Consider the following 23665-nt stretch of genomic DNA (forward strand, 5'->3'; position numbering starts at 1 on the left):
TCACATCAGGTTTCTTCTTTTGATCCCATGTCAGGTATGTCTTTTATCTCCTGAAAGACGGCATTTATAGGGCAGCCCTCCCTGTGCCATCTGGTCGGGACTCAGAAGTCCTACGTATTGTGGAGAGTTGCACGTTGAAGGACTTTGCAGTGAAGCCCCAGTCCAAACGAATCATTTACTTCAATGACACCACTCGTGTCTTCATGTCGACGTTTCTGGACGGCTCCGCTTCCCACCTTGTCCTAGCTCATGTCTCCTTTGCTGATGTGAAGAGCTTTGCATGTGAAAACTACGACTTCCTTGTCACAGATGGCAAGGCTGTTTTCCAGCAGGACTCTCTCTCTTTTAATGAGTTCATCGTGGGTTGTGACCTGAGCCACATAGAAGAGTTTGGATTTGGTAACCTGGTCATCTCTGGCTCCTATGCTCAGCCACACCCCCTGCCAGGCCGCCCGCAACAGCTTTCCGTGCTCTTTGGCTCCCACCAGGCCCTGGTTCAGTGGAAGCCCCCTGCCCTCGCCATAGGAACCAGTGAGTACCCCTCCCCAGCATTGCTGGAAGGAGGAAAGTTTGAATTGCTTGACATTGTGACTCACTTTTGAGAACCTGTATGTGACTGATTATTCAGTCGTCAACCAAAAGTGCTATTTAGCTCCAGAAAAAGTGCTTATACATTTGTTCTGCGTTTATTGGTTTTACATGAGGAGGATGTCTATGTTTCTCGTGTATATTCCAACACAGTAGTTGCAACATTTATTGAATGTCTTCCAGGAGGCAGGCACTAACATTCTGGTCTGAGTGACTATGTTAGCCAGAGGGATAGAGCAGGTGGGTTCAGATCTGTATCCATCCAGACCTTGCATGAATTGGAACAACTTCCTAAAACTCTGTGAACTTGAACTTCTATCTCCAGACAGGTGGTGTGTGTGGAAGGTAGGCAGGTGGGCTTTGGAGCCGGCCTGCATGGATTTAACGGCCAATCTTGTCCTTTTTTTAGTAGAATAATCCATGGGCACATTACCTAAATGTTCCATGCGTTGGTTTTCACTCCTAGAAAATGGGAGTGTTAATTCTGTCTTTCATTGGGATTGTCACACAGATTAAATTAAGGCGCGTCAGTAGACCACTTAGCGTGGTATCTAGCATAGAGGTCGGCAAACTTTTTCTCTAAAGGAAGGACTAGATAATACATATGCTCAGCTGTATGGACCATATGGTCTCTGTCATAGCTACTCAAGTCTGTCGTTGCGTGTGTAAACAGCCCTAGATAATATGTAAATGAGGAACTGTGGCCGTTCCAGTACAATTTTATAGACAAAACAGGCACATTTGGCCTGTGGGCTGTCGTTTGCCAACTTCTGGTCCTAAAGTATTGAGCAAGCATGGGCCATTTTTGACTTGAAGACAAAGCTAATTAGGCCCGTTTGCTGTATATTTGCACTACTCTAGAGACAATTTTTGTTGTTGCTGTTTGGTTTAGTACAGTTTGGGCTTCTAGGAGGAAGATGCTGTGCAAACACTGAGAATTATATTAAAGATTCGTCATTAAACATTTGTTTATTAGGAGCATGACTACACCTGGGGGTGTTATTTGACACCCCTCTGATAATTTTATGCAATCACACATCTAGCTTTGACTCTGATTTGTTGGAAATGATGTCCCCTTCGAGGGAGCCCATAGTACAGTGTGGCTGGAGTGGAGTGTCCCAGTCATAGCATCAGACCAACCTAGTGGGGTAGCACGTTTTACTGGCCTGTTACCCCTCCACTCAAGATGAAGCTATAGATGAAGTCATTGGTAACCCTTTGTTTGCTCTTGCCTATTGCATCCTTGTGAGTATTATTGTTTAACTCTTTTGATTAGGCCCCTCTGCCTGGCAGAACTGGATTTATGAGGTGAAAGTATCAACTCAAGACTTTCCTGAAATCACTCATGTTTTCTCGAACATCAGTGGGACCACGCTTCATGTGCCCAAGCTGCAGAGTGCTACGAAATACGAGGTTTCTGTGAGAGCCAGTTCTCCCAAGGGACCAGGCCCTTGGTCAGAGCCCTCGGTGGGTACAACCCTGGTGCCAGGTAAGGACATGTTCTGGATTTAAGGAGTAATACTGACAACATAGGTTTATTCCCTGTGTCCTTAAGACTCCTAAACTCCAGTGTGGTAAAGAAACTAGAAGAAGGATGCATGGATTTCTTGATTTTGTGTTTATTATCTGGATGAGGAAGTCAAATATAGCGTTGTGTGATATTTAATTTATGTTTCTAAATTATTATCTTAACCTTTTCAAGATATTTTTAAGGAAATGATATAATTTTCTTCTTCTTTATGGCTTCCTTCTTTCTTATGGTTTAAGAAGCAATAATACCCCTTGAACTCTGAAAACCACGGGGAGAGAAGTTGAGGGGTGGTGAAATATGCCGAACTCCACCCTCTTGGCTGGAAGAACATGGAAAGAGAATTATACCATTTATACTGCTGTTGTTATCACAATGACTTCTGGGTGCTCTGTGTGGAAACATGGCAACCAGCAGCCAAAGGGAGAGGGGAAATTGTGCCATGACTGTGACATTGCTATAGAGGCAACATTGCCACACAGTTCTCTTCACATTCAATTTCAATTATTTATGTAAAAAACAGAAAATATATTTAACATGACAGATAATTCTGTTAAACAGATATAATCACTCATATCCTTCCACTGTATTTTTCGAAGTCGACAGTCTTTTATTTTATAAAGAAAATCTTAGGGTATGAGATGTGTGCCTTAAAATGTGTGTTTTCTGTGATATTTCTTTTAATTTCCTTTTCACCAAACAGCTTCCGAACCACCATTTATCATGGCTGTGAGAGAAGATGGTCTTTGGAGTAAGCCTCTGAATAGCTTTGGCCCAGGAAAATTCTTATCCTCTGATATAGGAAATGTATCAGGTAAACACCAAATCCTTGCTCACCTTGGATGTCAGGCTTTTACATATAAGACCTCCTAAGCTCTTCAGTATGTTCAAAGAACTGAGTGTTTTGGTATTAGGTCAATAATGAAAGGAAAAAACATGGACTGAACTACATAGCCAGTGATGCCATTAAGAAAATGTCAGTTCTCCCATATGGATGTTATTTATTATTTCATAAAATGTGAGGCTATTTATTGATTTATGCCCATTTCAGTATGGCTTTGATATAGTTCTCCTGTATTTGAACCTCTCAATGTTATCTCGAGGTAACAGCCTATCTGCTTTCACTAAAACAGCTTGCTTAAGTAATTTACTATGTTTGCTATAAGACTGAAGCAAGGAATGGTTGTGTGAAGTTCTGAGTGAAGTAGAAGAAATAATTTCTTGACAAAGAGGTCTACTAAGTAATAAGTGGGGAATTTTGCCTAGAAGATCTTAGGATGAAGGAAAGTCTTCATTGTGAGATGGTGACCAGTGAGCTTGCCTGCAGAGACATCTCTTTAATCATGGGGATTATTTGTTCTATTTGCTGGGCCACTCAAAGTAAAACATTTCCGACCAGTAGAGGACAGTTGTCATAGCAGAAAGAATGCTGCGTTGGAGTTGTCTTGAATCTGGGCTCCTACTCTTTTCATCTGGGAGGCCTCTGGCAGAACAGATGATCTCACTGAGTCTCCGGTTTACCAAGTCGAAAATGGGAATAATTTCTACTTCATATCTTTGTTTTTAGATTTAAGTGAGATATGTTAAGTGCCCAGAACCATGTTTGGCAAAGAGGAGGGGCTCAGTGAATATCAGTTCCTCTCTCTAGTCCTGCGGGTTGAGATTTTGAAAGAACACTATTGAAACATGGCTCACAGATTCCTGAAGTTCTAATGAGATCATGTTAGTGTGTGCTTTAACATTATATGGAGGTATATGTGTGATTTGTTGACTCACCGCGTTTATGCTGGAATGCACGAGAAATAACTGCTACCAATTCACTTTGTTTTGAGACATGGATTGGTATAACAACAGCCTCTACTACAGCGACATGAAAGGTGATGTTTACGTGTGGTTGCTGAATGGGACGGATATCTCAGAAAATTATCACATATCCAACATTGCAGGAGCAGGGACTTTAGCTTTTGACTGGCTGGGTCAGTTTCTCTACTGGGCTGGAAAAACGTATGTGGTAAGTTAAAGCTCAGCATTCTGGATGCTGTAGCACAATACTTATCCTTTAGTGACTTAAATGTCATTTTCATGATTTTTTTTTTTTCGTATTTGTATACCACCTGTGCTATTATTTATTTAATATTCATCTTACTCACTCAGATTTACTCACTTTTTAATTAAAAGGGATTATACATAAAGGAAGCTTTCAATTGCTATTTGGTACACTAGTTATGTATTTTCAATAATATCTTAAGTATATGAAAATGTTCATCTGTGGGTCCGTGTCCTGGAGGAAGGTGACACACTCCAAAGGCATGATTAAAGGAAACCCAATGAAGGGACTGGTTTCAAAGGTGTGGAGAGGGTTAAGGAAAATGAACAGAGGATAGTGAAGCATGTCCCTGGCTAGTAAGTGTGGGAAGATATAAGGGCCTTCAGGCATGTGGGGCCTGTAGGGGAAGAATCTGGTGAGGGCTGGAGCTACAGAAGCTGCTGACCTGAGAGCCAGCCACTGTCACGAGGTATGGTCTGCCAAAGAGCGACCTGGGGGTAGAAGGACCCCAATCCTTCTTTCCTTTTGCCTTCCCATCTTCTGCTGGTACTTCCATTGGCTGAATGTCCTTGGAAGCCAGAGAATGAGTCCAGCTGATGCAGGCTACAGCACTAGCTTCTGAGGACACAGAGTAGGGCAGAGTAGGTGGGAAGTGTAGCTGGATACAAAATGAAGACATCCTGCACATTGATGTAGTAGTCCACTTTGAAGAGACAGATGGTTAATGATGAGAATACTGGTCTGACCGATCAAGAAATAGGGTACTGGAATCATTTTCTAATTCATTCATTTATTCATTCAATGAAGATTTATCTATTCTCAAGGTGTTGAGAGCCATCAGGATAGGCATGGGAGGGAATACAAAGTGAATAGTAGACATGGACCTGCTTTAAAAAATTCAACCTTATGAGATACAATTCACATACAATCATAGCCACCCTTTTATTGTACAAAATAATTGTTTTTTAGTATGTTCAGTGTTGTGAAAACCATCGCTACTTGTCGTTGTTCTTTTGATGAGATCAAATACATATATAATAATAGAAGAAGTATACAAAGTGATGTTTAGAGCCAAAGCAATGTGGTATAGTCTGTAAGCGCCAATGTTATGTGGATGGAATGGAGTTGAGTGGAGTAAATTTGAGAATGCTCCCTCGAATGTCTTAATTTAAAAATAGTTTTGAAGTAGAAGAGTGGATGTAAAAACAGCTTTCAAGTATTTGCTCTGTCTCTTATAAAATTGCTTAATTCCAGGAAAAAGTACTTCTTTGAAACCAGTTAACTTGTGATAGAAATCCTTTATAATGTGAGGGTTACAAAAGCTAATATTTTGAAGATAAAAGTATACACTGTCAGACACAGTAGGTTTGCAGTAATGGCCGTAACTACTATCAGGAAAATATACTGATAGACATGAGCAAGGAGAGAGGTCATCATTTATCAGGATGTGTACATCTTTTCAAGACTCCAATCAAATGAGTTCTTATCTAGCAGTGTTTCAGTTGTCTGGTTGTATGATTAGGAAGAATAAGAATTTAAGGAAGAATTTTAACTAAAAATCAATTTGCTTCCCTTTTTTCTAGGGTCATGAAAAGAGATGAGCTCCACAAGGGTGTTCCCCATGACTAGTATGTTCCCAAGGGTTTGCACATTACCCAGCACATAGTGCTAATAAATATTTGTGATTAGATGAATGTAGCAATTTACTAATGATTGCAATAAGCTACTCAGAAATAACCATGTCATGTGAAAATTATTAACCAATCATCTAATTATGTTTTATAGATACAAAGGCAGTCTCTGTTGACAGGGAACACAGACATTGTGACTCATGTGAAGTTGCTGGTGAATGACATGGTAGTGGATTCAGTTGGAGGTTACCTTTATTGGACCACACTATACTCAGTGGAAAGCACCAGGCTAAATGGAGAAAGTTCCCTTGTACTACAGGCACAGTCTTGGATTTCTGGGAGAAAGGTGATGAAATAAAAATAGGATCTGATCACTTACTAATATTCAGTAGTGCTACTGTGTAATTAGGACAATAGTTCAGGTAGAATCTGAAAGGAAATACTGAGATGTTAGTATAACCAAAATTTCTCTAATTCTTTCATTTACTTGTCATAATGGATTAAACAAATTAAAATGCAGTATGGAGAATTTTGTAATTTGCTTTATCTTGAATGGACTGACACTTAAAAGCATTTTAATTTATGACTGTTTTTAGAGACCTCAGGAATTGTATTGAATATTTTAGAGCTTCTTGTTGGATAATAATTAGATGTTTTATTACTTTCCATCATTTTTGGGTACAGATTGCTTAGATATTTTGTTATAGTCAATCAATTTTGGGTACTGACTGCTATAAAAACTTTGGGGTTCCTAGGCAAATTATTTGACTTCTCTTAATTTGAAAAACGGGAATATTAGCAATTGTCCTACTCTTAGAGTTATCGGGGTCTTGTGGAGCAGGGAGGGAAAAAAATGGGACAAGATGGGATTGGGAGGGAGACAAACCATAAGACACTCTTAATCTCACAAGACAAACTGAGGGTTGTTGGGGGGTGAAGGGTAGGGATAGGGTGGCTGGGTTATGGACATTGGGGAGGATATGTGCTATGGTGAGTGCTGTGAAATGTGTAAGACTGATGATTCACACACCTGTACCCCTGGAGAAAATAATATATTATATGTTAATTTAAAGAAAAAGAAAAAGGAGAAAAAAAGATTAAATGAGATAATTAATGGGAGATACTGAGAATAGTTCCAGGGACACAGTAACCATTTGATAGTTAAGTCCTTATCACTGTAACTAAATCTGAAAAGTACACCTAATATAGGAATGTATCTAAATACATGTTACTTTCACTCTCTTGATCTTCAACTTATAGAAGCAATACCTATTTTCTCGAGACCCTGTAGCTATTCATCTAACTATTTGACTTTTGTGTTTCCTGATCATGTTCACTATAGGAATTTAGAAATCACAGAAAAGCATGAAAAAGAAATAAAGTGTTCATACTATTTCAACCTAGGATATTCCTTAAAATTTTTCTTATTTTTAATCTTTTTTTCCCTGCCAGTAGAGATAAAATGCACATAATATAGACATACCAGATCATTTGTAAACACATTATGAGCCACATGATTCCAATTCCAGCATACGTAGACTGTAATTCCTAGAGTATTTAGAAGACCTTATTTGCATATACAGATTATAAAACAGATATTTAAAAGAAATAAAGATTTATACACATATCCAGAGATTAGTCATTTCTGTCAAATCGTGAAAACATCCCTTAATTCTACTTTGGAGTCGCTTGAGTCTGAATACAGGAGAGTCTATTTTTTATGTATCAATAATAAGTGAGAGGACAAAGCACTTTTATTTTTGTAAAGGCATATGACAGACAATATTATCTCAGCAGTAACTTTCTGTCTATTCCTGGGACTTTGTCAGTAATCTCCCCCCACTGCTGCAATCTGGTCATTTGAGACATATTCATGCAGGAAAGTTCTAAAATGGCTCTGGGGACTTTTCTGAAAAGGAGTGAGAAATTAGATTACTCAGCATGTTTGGGGAAACACATCATTCCCTAAATCCCCACTCCAGATTCTCTCATTGGCTGGTGAGTGTTGTTGCTTGTACAAATCTATGTTCTGGGTCCATGGTTTGATGTCTTACTCCTCTGCTTCCATTAATGCTAGTGGGTTTTTGAAGGTAACACATTTACACAGAGCAAAACTCTCCATCTCACTGTCATTCATTCATACGTTACTCATAGATTTATCATGGAGTCATGAGATACTCTGCAATCAACAGATACAATGAAATAGACAATTACTTAGAGAAAGAACGGATATTTATGTGATTCAAAGGGAGAATGCGATGAGATATTCATCTAAAGTGATACCCTTTGCCACATTTGATGGTTTGGACTGACTCCTAGCGCGTAGTACATTTTACCACAGGATTAAACCTCCAGCTTTTAGTTTTGATCACAGGGATTATTCCCAAGCCATTTAATTATATTAATATTTAATTATATTATTATTAATAATTATTATTAAATATAACAGTGGCTATTATTGTTATTATTAAATATAACAACGGTTACCAATGATTAAATATAACAATGGTTATTATTAAATATAACAATGGTTACCAAAGACAAACGGAACATTCTCTGGCTTTGTTTATAATATGGGCCCAAATGACTGATGCTACGGAATGGGGTAATGACCCAACACCTGAATTTTACTTACAGCTCAAATCCTTTGTTGTATTCCAGAACAGGGAGTTGTAGAATATTCCTTTTCAAGAAATAAAAGAAACTTCCTAATTTGAAAAATTCGTGGGCATGTCATTACAAATAACCAAACAGGAGTAACCCGATTTCACTCCAACTGAAACAATAGTCAATACATTTCTTTTAGCCTGAGACAAGGACATGATACAATTCCACAAAAGCTGGGGATTGCTAGAGTAGAGTTTATTTTTTTATTTGTTTTTATCTTGTGGGAAAGTAGGCTGAGTTTCCTTGAAGACAGAAGGCTGTTGTGTATGATAGCTGGGGTTCCTTGCAGTGATGTGCCTTGGTAGCAGGCCTTGGGGAACCTGTCAGCAAGGATTTTTAGTTCTTGGATACCTTGCTGAATTCTTTTTTTTACATTTCTCCCTGGCTCATCATCTTTGTTTTTCTGCTTCAGCGTCTTGTTAAAGACATAGTCGTCAACTTTAATCCTTGATCCCTCTTCGTCCCTAGGTCTGTTCTAGAACCCGTCCATCATTCTGAGGTCAGGCGCCTGGCAATCTCAGCTTGTTTGAAAAATACTTCTAACACCAAAGAAAGAAAAAGAGTTCCCTTGGGTTGTAACTTCTATCCATGCAGTCTATTTCATACGAGAAGCAGTCTTTCCTCAGGCCTCACCGAGACAATGGAACATAAAATTAAGACAGGCACTATAACAAGAAGACGAGGGAAGTTTAGTAAGCAGTGGTTTTCAGATGTGAACTGGAAATAGAACTTCATATATATACGACTCTATTAAATTATAACACATAAAAACCCTGTGTGTATTATATTTTTTAAATGTGTCAGGATGTTTTGGTTGTAATGAACAGAAAATATAATTTAAAATGGCTTAAGACTTTGGTTCTCAAGCTTGATGACATATTAGAATTATCTGGAGAACTCGAAAACACACTGGAAATGCAGTTCTATCTCCAGAGATAATAATTTAATGGGAGGCACTCTGGGAATTGAGGGGGGTTTAAGAACTCAGCAGGTGATTCTAATGTTCATCCATGTTTGAGAACAACAGATTTAAATGAAAATGAAATTCATTGGCTTATTTGGCTGGGGTCCAAAGTTATGGCTAGCTTTAGGTAAAGTCTAACACAGTGACTCAAAATTCCTGATTCAGTAGGACCTGAAATGTGGCTGAGAATTTATGGTAAGTTTCCAAGTGATGCTGATGTTGTGGGTCCAAGAATCATACTTTGAGAACCACCAGAGCTGAATTTATAGAAGTCTCTGCATTTTGAGGGTTTTTAGGAAACCAGTGTCTATATCCAAATTGCATAGAACTAGGCATACTCATGTAATTTTTATATTCAATGAAAGGTAAAAATTACTGAGTTTATTGTTCCAAAGAGGATGTTAAAGAGAAATCTATAGTTTAATTGTGACTTATTCGTAGAGGTATCCTCCAAAGATGTATTTGATTCATTTTCTCACCTTGTTTTCTATTTAGGTAATTGCTCTAACGTTAGACCTTAGCGATGGTCTCCTGTATTGGTTGGTTCAAGACAGTCAATGTATTCACCTGTACGCAGCTGTTCTTCGGGGGCAGAGGTAAATAATCTTGAAAACAATTGGTTCAGAATGAGAACGAACTTACTTGACCTCAGTTATGTGATAATGCACAAGAATTCATTTATTCTCCCAATAAACATTATGAATTATCCACTGTTTTTGCAGGCATTGTGCTTATGGGGAAAGATAGGTTTGTAAACAAATACAGTAGACTATGGTGAATCCTATGATGGGGCAGAAACAGAGTACAGTGGAGACACTGAGAAGGATGCTTCTCAAGAGCCCAGAAATGGATGGAAGTGTTTTTTTGTCTTCTTAACGAGGCAGAGAGAGGAAGGGAAGCAGACTCCCCGCTAAGCAGAGAGCCCAATGTGGGGCTCAATCCCAGGACCCTGAGATCATGACCCCAGCCGAAAGCAGAGGCTTAACCCACTGAGCCACACAGGCACCCTTTGGCAATCTTAAATTTCACCATTCACTGTGGTATGTAGCTGTATATCATTGTGCTTTTTAATTTACAGCTGATATGACAATAACAGTTTTGACTACTTTTTAATTTGTTATTGACTATTTATATATCATCTTTTTATTAACATATAATGTATTATTTGTTTCAGGGGTAAAGGTCTGGGAATCATCAGTCATACACAATTCACAGCACTCAGCATACCATGTACTCTCCCCAATGTCTATCCCCCAGTAACCCCATTACTCCCACCTACCTCCCCCTCCAGCAACCCTCAGTTTGTTTCTTGAGATTCAGAGTCTCTTATGGTTTGTCTCCCTCTCTGGTTTCATCTTGTTTCATTTTCCCTCCCTTCCCCTATGATCCTCTGTCTTGTTTCATGATGTGGCCATTCAAATATTTTTCTCACTAATTGACTATATAGCTTTTCATTTTTGAGATGTAGGAGATATTTACGTGTTCTGTATATAAGTCCTTTGTTAAATATATGTGTTGTGAATATTTTCTCCCAGTGTTTGATTTATCTATATATTTGTTGGTAGTGTGTTTTGGTGAGCAGGAGTTTTAATTTTTACTTACTCAATTTATCAATTATTTTATGGTTTGTGTTTTCAGTGACCTTTGTGAGAAATCTTTGTCTATCCCAAGGTTGTGAAGGTTTTTTATAATGCTTTTTAAATTGTTTTAGCTTCCATATTTTGATCCATCCAAAGTTGTTTTTTAGATATGACTTTTAGATACTGGTTTTTAGATGTTTCTTTTTTATATGAATATCCGATTGTTCTCGTACTATTTGTTTTTCTTCGTTAGAAAGGGAGAGCAAGAGTAGGGGGAGGGGCAGAGGGAATGGGAGAAATTTTTTTTAAAGACTTTATTTATTTAAAAGGTTTATTTATTTGTCAGAGAGAGAGAGAGAGAGAAAGAGAGAGCGAGCAAGCATTCACACAAGCAGGGGGAGGGTCAGGCAGAGGGAGAGGAAGAAGCAGGCTCCCCTGCGGAACATGAATCCCAACCCCCCAACCACGTGACTTGATCCCAGGACCCTGGGATCATGACTTGAGCCCAAGGCAGAAAGTTAACTGACTGAGCCACCCAGGCATCCCTTAAAGACTTTATTTATCTCTTTGAGAGAGAAAAAGCACACAAGCAAGGAGGCCAGGAGGAGCAGAGGGAGAGCTAGAAACACACTTTGCTGAACAGGGAGCTCTACTCAGGGCTCTATCCCAGGACACTGAGATACCCTGAGATCATAACCTGAGCCAAGGCAGACGCTTAACCGACTGAAACATGCAGGTGCCCCAGAGAGAAAGAGAATCTTAAACAAGCTCCATGCCCAGTGTGGACCTGACACAGGGCTCTATCTCATGACCCTGAGATCATGACCTGAGCCACAATCAAGAGTCAGATGCTTAACCAACTGAGCTACCTGGGTGCCCCTTCAGTACCATTTGTTAAAAGGATTTGCCTTTCATTATTTGTTTTGGTGTCCTTGTTCAAAAGTATTTGACTGAGTATATTTGGGTCTATTTTTGGACTCTATTCTGTTCCTTTGATAATTTGTCTAGTCTCATGTGGATACTACATTTTCTTGATTTCTTGATTACTGTAAATTAAAAAGAAGACAAAATTAGTTAATATTACGTCCTTAATTTGTTTTTCTTTTTTAATATTTTTGTTTTTGCTATTCTTCATCCTTTGCCTTTCCAAACAAATTTAAAAATCATCTTACTAATTTCTAAAATAAAGCCTGTTGGAATTTTTAACAAAGATTTTATTATTTATTTATTTAGAGTGGATACAAGCAGGGGGAGAGGCAGAAGGAGAGAAAGTGAATCTTAAGCAGACTCTGGACTGAGTGCAGAGCCTGGTATGGAGCTTGATCTCAAACTCTGAAATCATGACCTAAGCCCACACCAATAGTCGGTTGCTTAACCAACTGAGCCACCCAGGTGCCTCTAGCCTGCTAGTATGTTAAATCTCTTATCAGTTTAGGGACAATGGACATCATAAAATATTGAGTCTTCCAGTCAATGAATGTGTATATATACCACATCTTCTTGATCCATTCATCTGTTGATGGACATCTAGGTTCTTTCCATAGTTTGGCTATTGTGGACATTGCTGCTATAAACATTCGGGTGCACGTGTCCCTTCGGATCACTACGTTTGTATCTTGAGGGTAAATACCCAATAGTGCAATTGCTGGGTCATAGGGCAGTTCTATTTTCAACATTTTGAGGAACCTCCATGCTGTTTTCCAGAGTGGTTGCACCAGTTTGCATTCCCACCAACAGTGTAGGAGGATTCCCCTTTCTCTGCATCCTCGCCAGCATCTGTCATTTCCTGACTTGTTGATTTTAGCCATTCTGACTGGTGTGAGGTGATATCTCATTGTGGTTTTGATTTGTATTTCCCTGATGCTGAGTGATATGGAACACTTTTTCATGTGTCTGCTGGCCATCTGGATGTCTTCTTTGCAGAAATGTCTGTTCATGTCCTCTGCCCATTTCTTGATTGGATTATTTGTTCTCTGGGTGTTGAGTTTGCTAAGTTCATTATAGATTCTGGACACTAGCCCTTTATCTGATATGTCGTTTGCAAATATCTTCTCCCATTCTGTCAGTTGTCTTTTGTTTTTGTTAACTGTTTCCTTTGCTGTGCAAAAGCTTTTGATATTGATAAAATCCTAATAGTTCATTTTTGCCCTTGCTTCCCTTGCCTTTGGCGTTGTTCCTAGGAAGATGTTGCTGCAGCTGAGGTCGAAGAGGTTGCTGCCTGTGTTCTCCTCAAGGATTTTGATGGATTCCTTTCTCACATTGAGGTCCTTCATCCATTTTGAGTCTATTTTTGTGTGTGGTGTAAGGAAATGGTCCAATTTCATTTTTTGGCATGTGGCTGTCCAATTTTCCCAACACCATTTATTGAAGAGGCTGTCTTTTTTCCATTGGACATTCTTTCCTGCTTTGTCGAAGATGAGTTGACCATAGATTTGAGGGTCTATTTCTGGGCTCTCTATTCTGTTCCATTGATCTATGTGTCTGTTTTTGTGCCAGTACCATGCTGTCTTGATGATGACAGCTTTGTAATAGAGCTTGAAGTCCAGAATTGTGATGCCACCAACTTTGGCTTTCTTTTTCAATATCCCCCCCCCTTTTTTTTTTGCATTTTGTTTATTTATTTATTTATTTTTGATTTTTTATTTTTTATAAACATTTATTTTTTATCCCCAGGGGTACAGGTCTGTGAATCACCAGGTTTACACACTTCACAGCACTCACCAAAGCACCCTTTGGCTATTCGAGATCTTTTCTGGTTCCATATAAATTTTAGAATTATTTGTTCCATTTCTTTGAAAAAGATGGATGGTACTTTGATAGGAATTGCATTAAATGTGTAGATTGCTTTAGGTAGCATAGACATTTTCACAATATTTATTCTTCCAATCCAGGAGCATGGAACATTTTTCCATTTCTTCCTCAATTTCTTTCATGAGTACTTTATAGTTTTCTGGGGGTTTTGTTTTTTTATGCAGTTTGATGATTTCTGTCTTTCAATTGGATGTTTGGTTCATTTACATTTAATATAATTATTGATATATTTGGGTTAAAGTTTTTCATCTTGATGTTTGACTTCCGTTTGTCTCATTAGTTCTTTGCTGCATCTATTTTTTTCCATTTTTGAGGGTGAATAAAATGATTTTTAGTATTGCATTTTATTTCTTCTCCTGACATTTTAATTATGTCTACTTATTTTTTTAAGTTGCTTTAGAGAATACAATATTCATTTTTTACCAAAACCTTCAATTTATCACAGTCAATATTCAAAATAATTTTATTTCATGAATTAAAAATTTTAAGACAAGGGGTCCTTGGTGGCTCAGTTCGTTGAGCATTGGACTCTTGATCTCAGCTCAGGTCTTGATCCCAGGGTTGTGAGTTCAAGCTCTGCACTGTACTCCACACTGGGCATGGAACCTAATTTAAAAAAAAAAAAAATTATGACTGGGGCGCCTGGGTGGCTCAGTAAGTTAAAGCCTCTGCCTTCCGCTCAGGTCATGATCTCAGGGTCCTAGGATAGAGCCCCACATCGGGCTCTCTGCTCAGTGGGGAGCCTGCTTCCTCCTCTCTCTCTGCCTCTCTTCCTACTTGTGATCTCTGTCTGTCAAATAAGTAAATAAAATCTTAAAAAGAAAATTATGACAATGTATTGTAATTATTATCCTTTGTGTGTTTCCTGTCATATATTTTACTTTTACCCCAGCATAAAGTCCATGTTTGTTACTATTTTTAGTTTAAACAGCCAACAGTGGGGAACCTGGGTGGCTCACTCAGTTGAATGACTTTTAATTTTGGCTCAGGTCATGAGATCGAACCCTGTGTGAGGTTCTGTGCTGGGCATGGAGTCTTTTTGAAATTCTCTCTCTGTCTGTTCTCTAACTCCCTGTCTTAAAAAAAAAAATTGATAAACAGCCAACAGTTTTTTAACTTCAAGGGAGCAGTTATAGATCTCAAATTTAAATAAAGGATGTTAAATCATTAGAGAACAGCATTTAGAGAGATAATTTAGAAATCTTTTTTTTTTCCATAGCTGAAGAAACACCCAAAGATGTACAAATTTGCATAAATAGATGGTCAGTAAAAGGTTAAAGTAAAACAAAAGATAATGCTTTGGAGCAGAGATTTTTTATGGGAATTAACCTTTTTCTTATTTCTTTTTCTTTTTTTCATTTTTTAAAAGATTTTATTCATTTATTTGACAGAGAGAGATCACAAGTAAGCAGAGAGGCAGTCAGAGAGAGAGGGGAAAGCAGGCTACCTGCTGAGCAGAGAGCCTGGATGCAGGGGCTTGCTGGGATCATGACCAGAGCCAAAGGCAGAGGTTTATCATATTGAGCCACCCAGGCGCCCCCCCTTTTTTTCATTTTTATTAGGTTTTTAATTTTAATTCCAGTATAGTTAACATATTAATGTTATATTATTTTCAGGTGTGCAATACAGTGATTCAACAATTTTATCACGGTGATAAGCATACTCTTTAATCCCTATCACCTATGTCACCCATCCCCCTACACACTTTCTGTCCGGTAACCATCAGTTTGTTCTCTACAGTTAGGAGTCTGTTCCTTGGTTTGTCTCTCTGACTTTCTCTTTTTTCCCTTTGTTCATTTGTTTTAATTCTTAAATTCTTTAATATGAGTGAGATTATATGGTATTTGTCTTTTTCTGACTGACTTATTTTGCTTAGTATTATACTTTCTAGGTCTATCCAAGTTGCAAATGGCAAGATTTAATTCTTTTTATGGCTGAATAATAGTGCATGATATATGTATATATATCCATTCATCTATTGATGGATGCTTGGACTGTTTTCATAATTTGGCTATTGTAAATAATGCTGCAGTAAACATAGGGGTGCACATATCCTTTTGAATTAGTGTTTTTCTTTTCTTTGGGTAAATACTCAGTAGTGCGATTACTGGATCTTAGAGTGGTTTTGTTTTTAATTTTTTAAGGAAACTCCATATGCTTTCCATAGTGGCTGCACTAGTTTGCATTTCCACTAACAGTGCCCGAGGGTTCCTTTTTTCCAATGTTTTTGCCAACACTTGTTGTTGCTTGTGTCTTTATTTTAGCCATTCTGATAAGTGTGAGGTGATATCTCATTGTAGTTTTGATCTGTGTGTCTCTGGTAAGTGACGTTGAGCACCTTTTCATGTGTCTGTTGGCCATATGTATGTCTTCTTTGGAGAAATGTCTGTTCATGTCTTCTGCCTATTTTTAACTAGATTATTTGTGTTTTAGGTATTGAGTTGTATCAGCTTTTTATATGTTTTGGATACTAACCCTTAATTAGGTAAATAATTAGATTATTTGCAAATATCTTCTCCCATTCAGTAGGTTGTCTTTTAGTTTTGTTGATTATTTCCTTCACTGTGCACAAGCTTTTTATTTTGATGTAGTTCCAATAATTTATTTTTGCTTTTATTTCCCTCGCCTCAGGAGCCATATCTAGAAAAATGTTGCTATGGCCAATGTCAGAGAAATTACTGCTTGTGCTCTTTTCTAGGATTTTTATTGTTTTATGTCTCACATTTAGGTCTTTAATCCATTGTGAATTTGTGTATGGTGTAAGAAAGTGGTCCAGTTTCATTCTTTTGCATGTACCTGCTCTAGGGTAGAGTTTTCTAATATTGGGTTCTTGGATCCCAGGGAGTTTGGAGGGCTTCAGGATGTGTATGAGTACTCTGAATTTGAGGATCCATACTTTTCAACAATTTTTCAGGGAGCCTAATCTTAAAAAGGCAAAGAACTCCTGCTACATGAAGACAATGACAAGACTACTTTTAGATTAAAAGATTCATTTTTTTGGTTACTGGAAAAACTCATAATCATAGAGACAATGAAAAAGGAATATACACATCTGAATATGTATACAAACATATAGTGTGTATAAGCAAATACACAACAATCTGAGTAACCAAGTTTTTCATATCTACTATGGCATACAGCTTTGGCTTTTTTCCTGCCTGTGAGCCACAGAAAACTGGTTGTCCCTTTCCTTGGAAATGTAAGGTACTGGTAATCTGATTGACAAAAGAATATAAGATAATATATTTAAAATGATAGTGTCCTGAAGGACTATGATTCATTCTGTGTCTGTACATCCTGGAGGACTGGTTAGCTGGTGTTTGATGAGAGCCCAGCTCCTCGAGCGTCCAGAGAATTGATATCATTGAACAGGTAGAGAAAATAGGTTTTTCCTTTAAAAATACATTTCCTCATCTAAAGGTTAATAATGTTTCTGTGTATGCTTTCACAATCCAGTGCAGCAGTGCTTGGCCATGGTTAGGCACTTTTGCCCTCCAAATAAGTCTTGCCTTTTTTATCATATCAGGAAATAAAAGTCGTACAGAAAGAGAGGGATTCCAGAACATCTTACAAGTAAAGAATTTTTTCTTATATATAGCCTAGATTCCTTCTTCAACATTTTAAGTTCCTTTTCTTTAGTTTAGCTCATCACTAATAAAAATATAATGTGAACCACATATGTAACTGTAAATTTCCTGGTTGACTCCTTGAAAAAAGTAAAAAGATACAGATAAATTATTAATTCATATTAGTTCTTGAATATCCAGAGTATATTTTACATATACAGCACATCTCAACTTGTACATTAAGTTTTCATAGGAAATACTTGATCTGTGTTGAGATTTTATAAAATTTACAGTTGAAAAAGTTGGTTTATATGCCCAAGTTTTTCAAATACTTACATTTATTCTAATAAATCAAACATATGATTCATAATATGAGTCAAATATTAGTTTTAAAACATAACCTAAATTAATTGAAATTAAATAACATGAAAAATTCAGTTCCTCAGTCATATTCAGTATTCAGTAGTCACATGTGGTTTGTAGCTAGTACGTTGGGCAGTCACAGCTCTGGCTTGTAGTAAAAATGAGATGAGCTGTTGGCTGTGACTCAGTATATTCTGAACTCAACAACCGTAGTGGAGCTACTCTCGAAATTGTTCTTCCCTCTTCTATGTCCGTCCATTCCTTTCAGTTTATAAAAGAATGAATCAGTTGCAAGTATAACAACATATCTGACTTGGAAGTTCAAGAAGGTGCCCCTATCAAAAGTTCAGATGTATTTAGTTATGTCAGGACTGATTACGTTACTCCAAAGGAGCCAACGCCCTTGCTGTTCCCTCTGTCTGATACGTTCCCAGCTTCAGTTCCTTTGGTTAACTGGTATTTCATCTGCATGGATCAGTTTAAATATTGTTCTTTAAGAAACACTTTTTCTGACCAGACCCTAGTAGGTATTCTTGTTCAGGAACCCACTCCACCTTTCTTCTTACAGTGCTGTTCAGCAGGGCTGTTGTTTGCTCATCTTCTACCAGACTGCCTTTTCTGCTAGCCTGTGCATGCTGTGAGGGCGGGGATTATATTTGTTTTATTTACCACTGCATTCCTGGTGACTAACACAGAACTAGGCACAGATTATTTGTTGCATGGATGAGTAAATGAATGAACCTTCAGCCTAGTAGCCTCAGCTGACCTCCAGACACAACTTCATAGTATTATGGAAGAATCTGTCTTTTTTTTTTTTTTTTTTTTTTTTTGGGAGGCTATTTGTATCTTTATTACTCACTAGGCAACCACCATGTATGTCTGGGGATCTACAGAACCCATGGGAGACATATAACATGCTCTCACAGACTTTACCTACTAAAAAGACAAGATGTACTTGAAAAGGTAATCTTTTGGAATGAGGATTACTTGTGCTGCTAAACGTTATGCCAGAAAGAGTCAAGTTCATTCATTCTTCCCTTCATGACTCCTTTATTGGGTGGTGTCTTTTTATGACTTTCCTGTTGAGCCTTGATTTAAATCCAGCTTCACTTATTGCTGAAGACCGAAGGGTTTAAAATTTCAGGTGGAAGGAAGCCCCATACTGACCTCCTGAAAGTGAAGAGGTTTTGCTACGTTGTGCTGTGAACATTGGGGGTCAAGAATTTCCTAGTTAGCTCGGGAGATTTTTACAGGAGAGGAGACATCAGCTGGATATGAGGGGCAATCTAAGCCAGTAGCAACTGAGGAGTATCCAGTCTCACCCAACGGGGAAATCTGTCCTGGGGATTATTTTGGGAATGTTGAAACAAAGAACCTGGTGAGCAAAACTAACACAAATGAGTTCACAGGATACAGGCTGTAGCAGCTCTCTGGGTGGTCCAGAGGAGGCTAGCCTCTTCAGACCACGTGCATCCCACTTGGTGAGGTTCCTTCCATTTGGAATTTGGTTTTATGTATTACACAAGGTTGCTGGAAAGTTTTAATGAGAAATAGAAATAACAAGGTATAAAATTAGACTAGTGGGTGAAAGTCCAAAAAACGAATCAGATACTGTTTTCATAACTGTGTAGGTATAAATAGAGTATCTTACTAGAAAAAGGATGATGAAAATAGTTCTTGTGAATATACTTCTTTATAAGGTTCCCAATTTCCAGTTATGGTCCCCTTAGGTAGTTTCAGTTTTGTCAGGGAGGTATTGTGAAATTTACAGATCAAAATTTGTATGTATTTTAATTTTAAACACCATACTTTAATACTTTCTAAAGAAGGGCATGTCAATGCTAAAAAGCTTTAGAAAAATCATTAAAAGAAAAAAAAGTCATTGAAAGGCTAAACATCATTGAGTTAGTTTTTATTTATTGAGTACTAGGCAACCAGAGTAATTTGAGAAATCACCAAGCAGATTTTTAAAATAAAAATTGTAAAATTCTGTCATTGAAGAAAAAAACTGTAAAATCAGTTTAACTAATAGTCTGTTAACTTGAATCCCCCAGTCTGAAAAGGAGCATTTTGAATAAGCTGAAGAGCTTAATGAGTATCACTGAAGAATAATTGTGAATAGTATAAAGTGAAGGAACAAACATGCTAGAAGATGAATGGCAAATAATGAAGGCGACTAACCAACTATAGGAAGAAGGCATGGCACAATGAGGAAAAAGCAGTCAATATTGAGGGTACTTTCAAGAAATGAAAGTATTTGTTAAAACCTGTGCATCATCTTGCCATTGCAATATCACGTCAAGAAGAAAAGTCCTAGAAAATTTGCTTTAGGTATACTTGAACAAAAATGCAAAAAAAAAATCAATTTTCTATGGAACTAAAGATAGCAATGATTATTGTTGCAAAGTATTTCCTTTTTGCTTTTGTATACACAAAACACACACTCTCACAAACACATATTCTCTCCAGTAAGGCATGTACCAAACCTTCCCCTTTACTTTAGGTACACATGCTAATTGGTGTCATGTCTTCGCAGCTCTGGGGAGACCAACATCACAGAATTTGCAGCCTGGAGTACCTCGGAAATTTCCCAGAACACACTGATGTACTATAGTGGTCGCCTCTTCTGGATCAATGGCTTTAAGATTATCACAGCTCAAGAAATAGGTCAGAGAGCCAGTGTCTCGGTTTTGGAACCAGCCCCATTTAATCAGTTCACAATTATTCAGAGTTCCCTCAAGCCTCTGCCAGGTACAAGATTTTATTCCTGCTTACCCACTCTCCTCCAAAATTTTTATTAAATAAATGTTTAGGTTGGGATTCTTTTTCTTAAGAATTATGTCTTTTTTTTTTAAAAAAGATTTGATTTATTTATTTGAGAAAAAAAACAGTGAAAGAGAGCATGAGAGGGGAGAAGGACAGAGGGAGAAGCGGACTCCCCATGGACCCGGGAGCCTTACTCAGGACTTGATCCTGGGACTTTGGGATCATGACCTGAGCCGAAGGCAGTTGCTCAACCAACCAAGCCACCTAGGTGCCCAAAAATTGTCTTAAAAAGAAAAGGCTGTAGTAGTTTCCATTGGTCAATTCACTCTTAACCAAATTTGCAGCATGTAACAGATAAAGAAAATTCTCAGGATATATTAAAGGAAAGGAAATTTCATTTTGGTACCAATTATTAGTAACTTCCATTATTTTTCCATGTTTTCTATGATGATTGAGAATCTGAAATTCTTTTCCCCTCTATTCTTTCTTTCATCCCATAGGCAACTTTTCCATTACCCCCAAGGTTATCCCAGATTCTGTTCAAGAGTCTTCATTTAGGATCGAAGGGAATGCTTCAAGTTTCCAAATCTTGTGGAATGCTCCCCCAGCAGTGGATTGGGGTGTAATTTTCTACAGTGTGGAATTCAGTTCTCTGTCTAAGGTATAGTGTGGGTTCTAGTAGCTTCCAGTTCTTAAGCAGTCTGTACCATCTGCATCAGCCCTGCCTGCGCTGATTTGTGCTTCTTCCATTTAGCCAAGCCTGTCTATTTCCTTTGTTGTTCCCATACATTTGGTTATTTTTCCTGAGAGCCCTTGTTTATAGCCAGTCTCTCACCATTTGGGGGTTAGTGGTAACAGCTGGTTTGTTAGATACATTTTAACTGGTCTGTGTGGAACCACATGGAACTGACCAACATTAGCATTTCCAAAATTGCAGGTTTTGACTTTACATTTGAACCAGAGTTTGGGGATTTTAGTTAATTAGGAATAAAGGATTTTATGATTCTCTCACTAAGAAAATAATGTGGTGTTTTTTTTTTCTTATATTTTAGTTCCTGGCTAGTGAACAACAGCTTTCACCTGTATTTACTGTGGAAGGTCTGGAGCCTTATGCCTTATTTAATCTCTCTGTTACTCCTTATACATACTGGGGAAAAGGCCCCAAAACATCTTTGTCACTTCGAGCACCAGAAACAGGTACATGGGTCAAAATCTCTTTTACAAAAGGCAGAACCTCACTTTCTATGACCTAGAATAAATAGCTACTAATTAAAAAAAAAAAAAGACCTTTTAATGACTTTGGAGATTAGAATAACACCATTAAAATAAATATGAATAATTTATTCCAAAAGCACATATCAAAGATTTCTTAGAGACTTTTTTACTTGTTTATCATAATATATCTGATGCAGAAATTTCAGGAAATTTGTGAAACACCTGATAAGGAAAATGGGCATATAACAGCAGAGACAGTTTCATGGAAGGCAGGCTTGCTGGTAGAAGTTCTCATGGATGGTAGCTTAGAGTCTTCCAAAGATGAATAACTGATTTGTCTAAATTTAATGTTTCTCTTTGGTATATATTTTAAAAAGAATACTAGTCATATCTTTATATGTGTATTGCTATAAAATATGCAAAGCACATTTATATGTATCACTCCTTTATTAAACATTTGTTGCATACCTATCATGTGTCAGAAACATCATTTTATCCTTTTGTTTGACCCTCACCCTGCTCTGAGAAAGGCAGGACAGGTATTATTATCTCATTTATGCAAATGAGAAACCAGAATCCCAGTGGCTCCCCAATGTTGCATAGCTAGTTAAGTGGCAGGGCTGGGACTTAGTCCAGACTCTTTGCTGTAGTCTGATCAAATCTCCTTTTGGTCATTTCTGCAAATGTGGTCAATGATAGTATCCTATTGATTTATTTAATATCAGCTTATTAGCAGGACCTGGCAGGCAGTGAGAGCTCAGTAAGCATAGACATCCATTCACCACTGTGTTTTTTTTTTTTTTAAGATTTTATTTATTTATTTGACAGAGATCACAAGTAGGCAGAGACAGGCAGAGAGAGAAGGGGAACAAGGTTCCCTGCCAAGCAGAGAGCCCGATGTAGGGCTCAATCCCAGGATCCCAAGACCATGACCTGAGCCGAAGGCAGAGGCCCAACCCACTGACCCACCCAGGTGCCCCACCACTGTGGTTTTTTAACTGCTAAGATTCTTTCAATGATATTTATCCATAAGTCTCATAACAGGAACATAGTGGATCCTGGGCAGGTTCTGGAGCAGTTAGCATTTGGATCCAGGTATGCTCTCTTTGAGATTGTCTTGGGATATCAGCTTTGGTCGAATTCTTCTATGGAAATGGCTTTGTCTGCATCTGTCAGGGGATGCACAGGGGGCTAGGGTCATCAACATTCTGCTGGATGTTGGGGACAACAAAATTAAAAAAAAAAAAAAGAAAAGATCTGGCCTTTGCCTTCAGGAAATTTTTTTATTTTTTATTTTTTATAAACATATATTTTTATCCCCAGGGGTACAGGTCTGTGAATCACCAGGTTTACACACTTCACAGCACTCACCAAAGCACATACCCTCCCCAATGTCCATAATCCCACCCCCTTCTCCCAAACCCCCTCCCCCCAGCAACCCTCAGTTTGTTTTGTGAGATTAAGAGTCACTTATGGTTTGTCTCCCTCCCAATCCCATCTTGTTTCATTGATTCTTCTCCTACCCACTTAAACCCCCATGTTGCATCACCACTTTCCAGGGGCACGTGCACCCGAATGTTTATAGCAGCAATGTCCACAATAGCCAAACTATGGAAAGAACCTAGATGTCCATCAACAGATGAATGGATCAAGAAGATGTGGTATATATACACAATGGAATACGATGCAGCCATCAAAAGAAATGAAATCTTGCCATTTGCGACAACATGGATGGAACTAGAGCCTTCAGGAAATTTATAGTATAGTTGGGAAATTATTCAAATTGACAAATATTTATTAAGCACTTACTGTGTGCCAGTCTTATACTAGATTTGAGGGGATTTTTTTTAAAGAGTGTGATATGTGATTTTTCTTTTTTTAAAGATTTTATTTATTTATCTGACAGACAGAGATCACAAATAAGCAGGGAGGCAGGCAG

General features: G+C 37.9%; 1 protein-coding gene across 3 annotated transcripts in view; it reads left to right on the forward strand.

Annotated features, from left to right (window-relative positions):
• Positions 1-23665, forward strand: part of ROS1 (ROS proto-oncogene 1, receptor tyrosine kinase) — a 134145-nt gene that overhangs the window by 32797 nt on the left and 77683 nt on the right. For all 3 annotated transcript variants that reach the window (XR_014311894.1, XM_082731017.1, XM_082731016.1), the window contains 9 exons: positions 35-531; positions 1865-2077; positions 2820-2930; positions 3949-4127; positions 5949-6140; positions 9921-10021; positions 20282-20496; positions 21012-21172; positions 21564-21708. Coding sequence is in view for 2 of the 3 variants with exons in the window: in XM_082731017.1 (XP_082587143.1) it covers positions 35-531; positions 1865-2077; positions 2820-2930; positions 3949-4127; positions 5949-6140; positions 9921-10021; positions 20282-20496; positions 21012-21172; positions 21564-21708 (1814 nt within the window). In the remaining variant the exon portion in view is untranslated. The remainder of the gene's footprint in view (positions 1-34; positions 532-1864; positions 2078-2819; positions 2931-3948; positions 4128-5948; positions 6141-9920; positions 10022-20281; positions 20497-21011; positions 21173-21563; positions 21709-23665) is intronic.

The sequence above is a fragment of the Mustela nivalis genome (assembly GCF_964662115.1).
Source record: "Mustela nivalis genome assembly, chromosome: 5".
Classification (NCBI taxonomy): Eukaryota; Metazoa; Chordata; class Mammalia; order Carnivora; family Mustelidae; genus Mustela; species Mustela nivalis.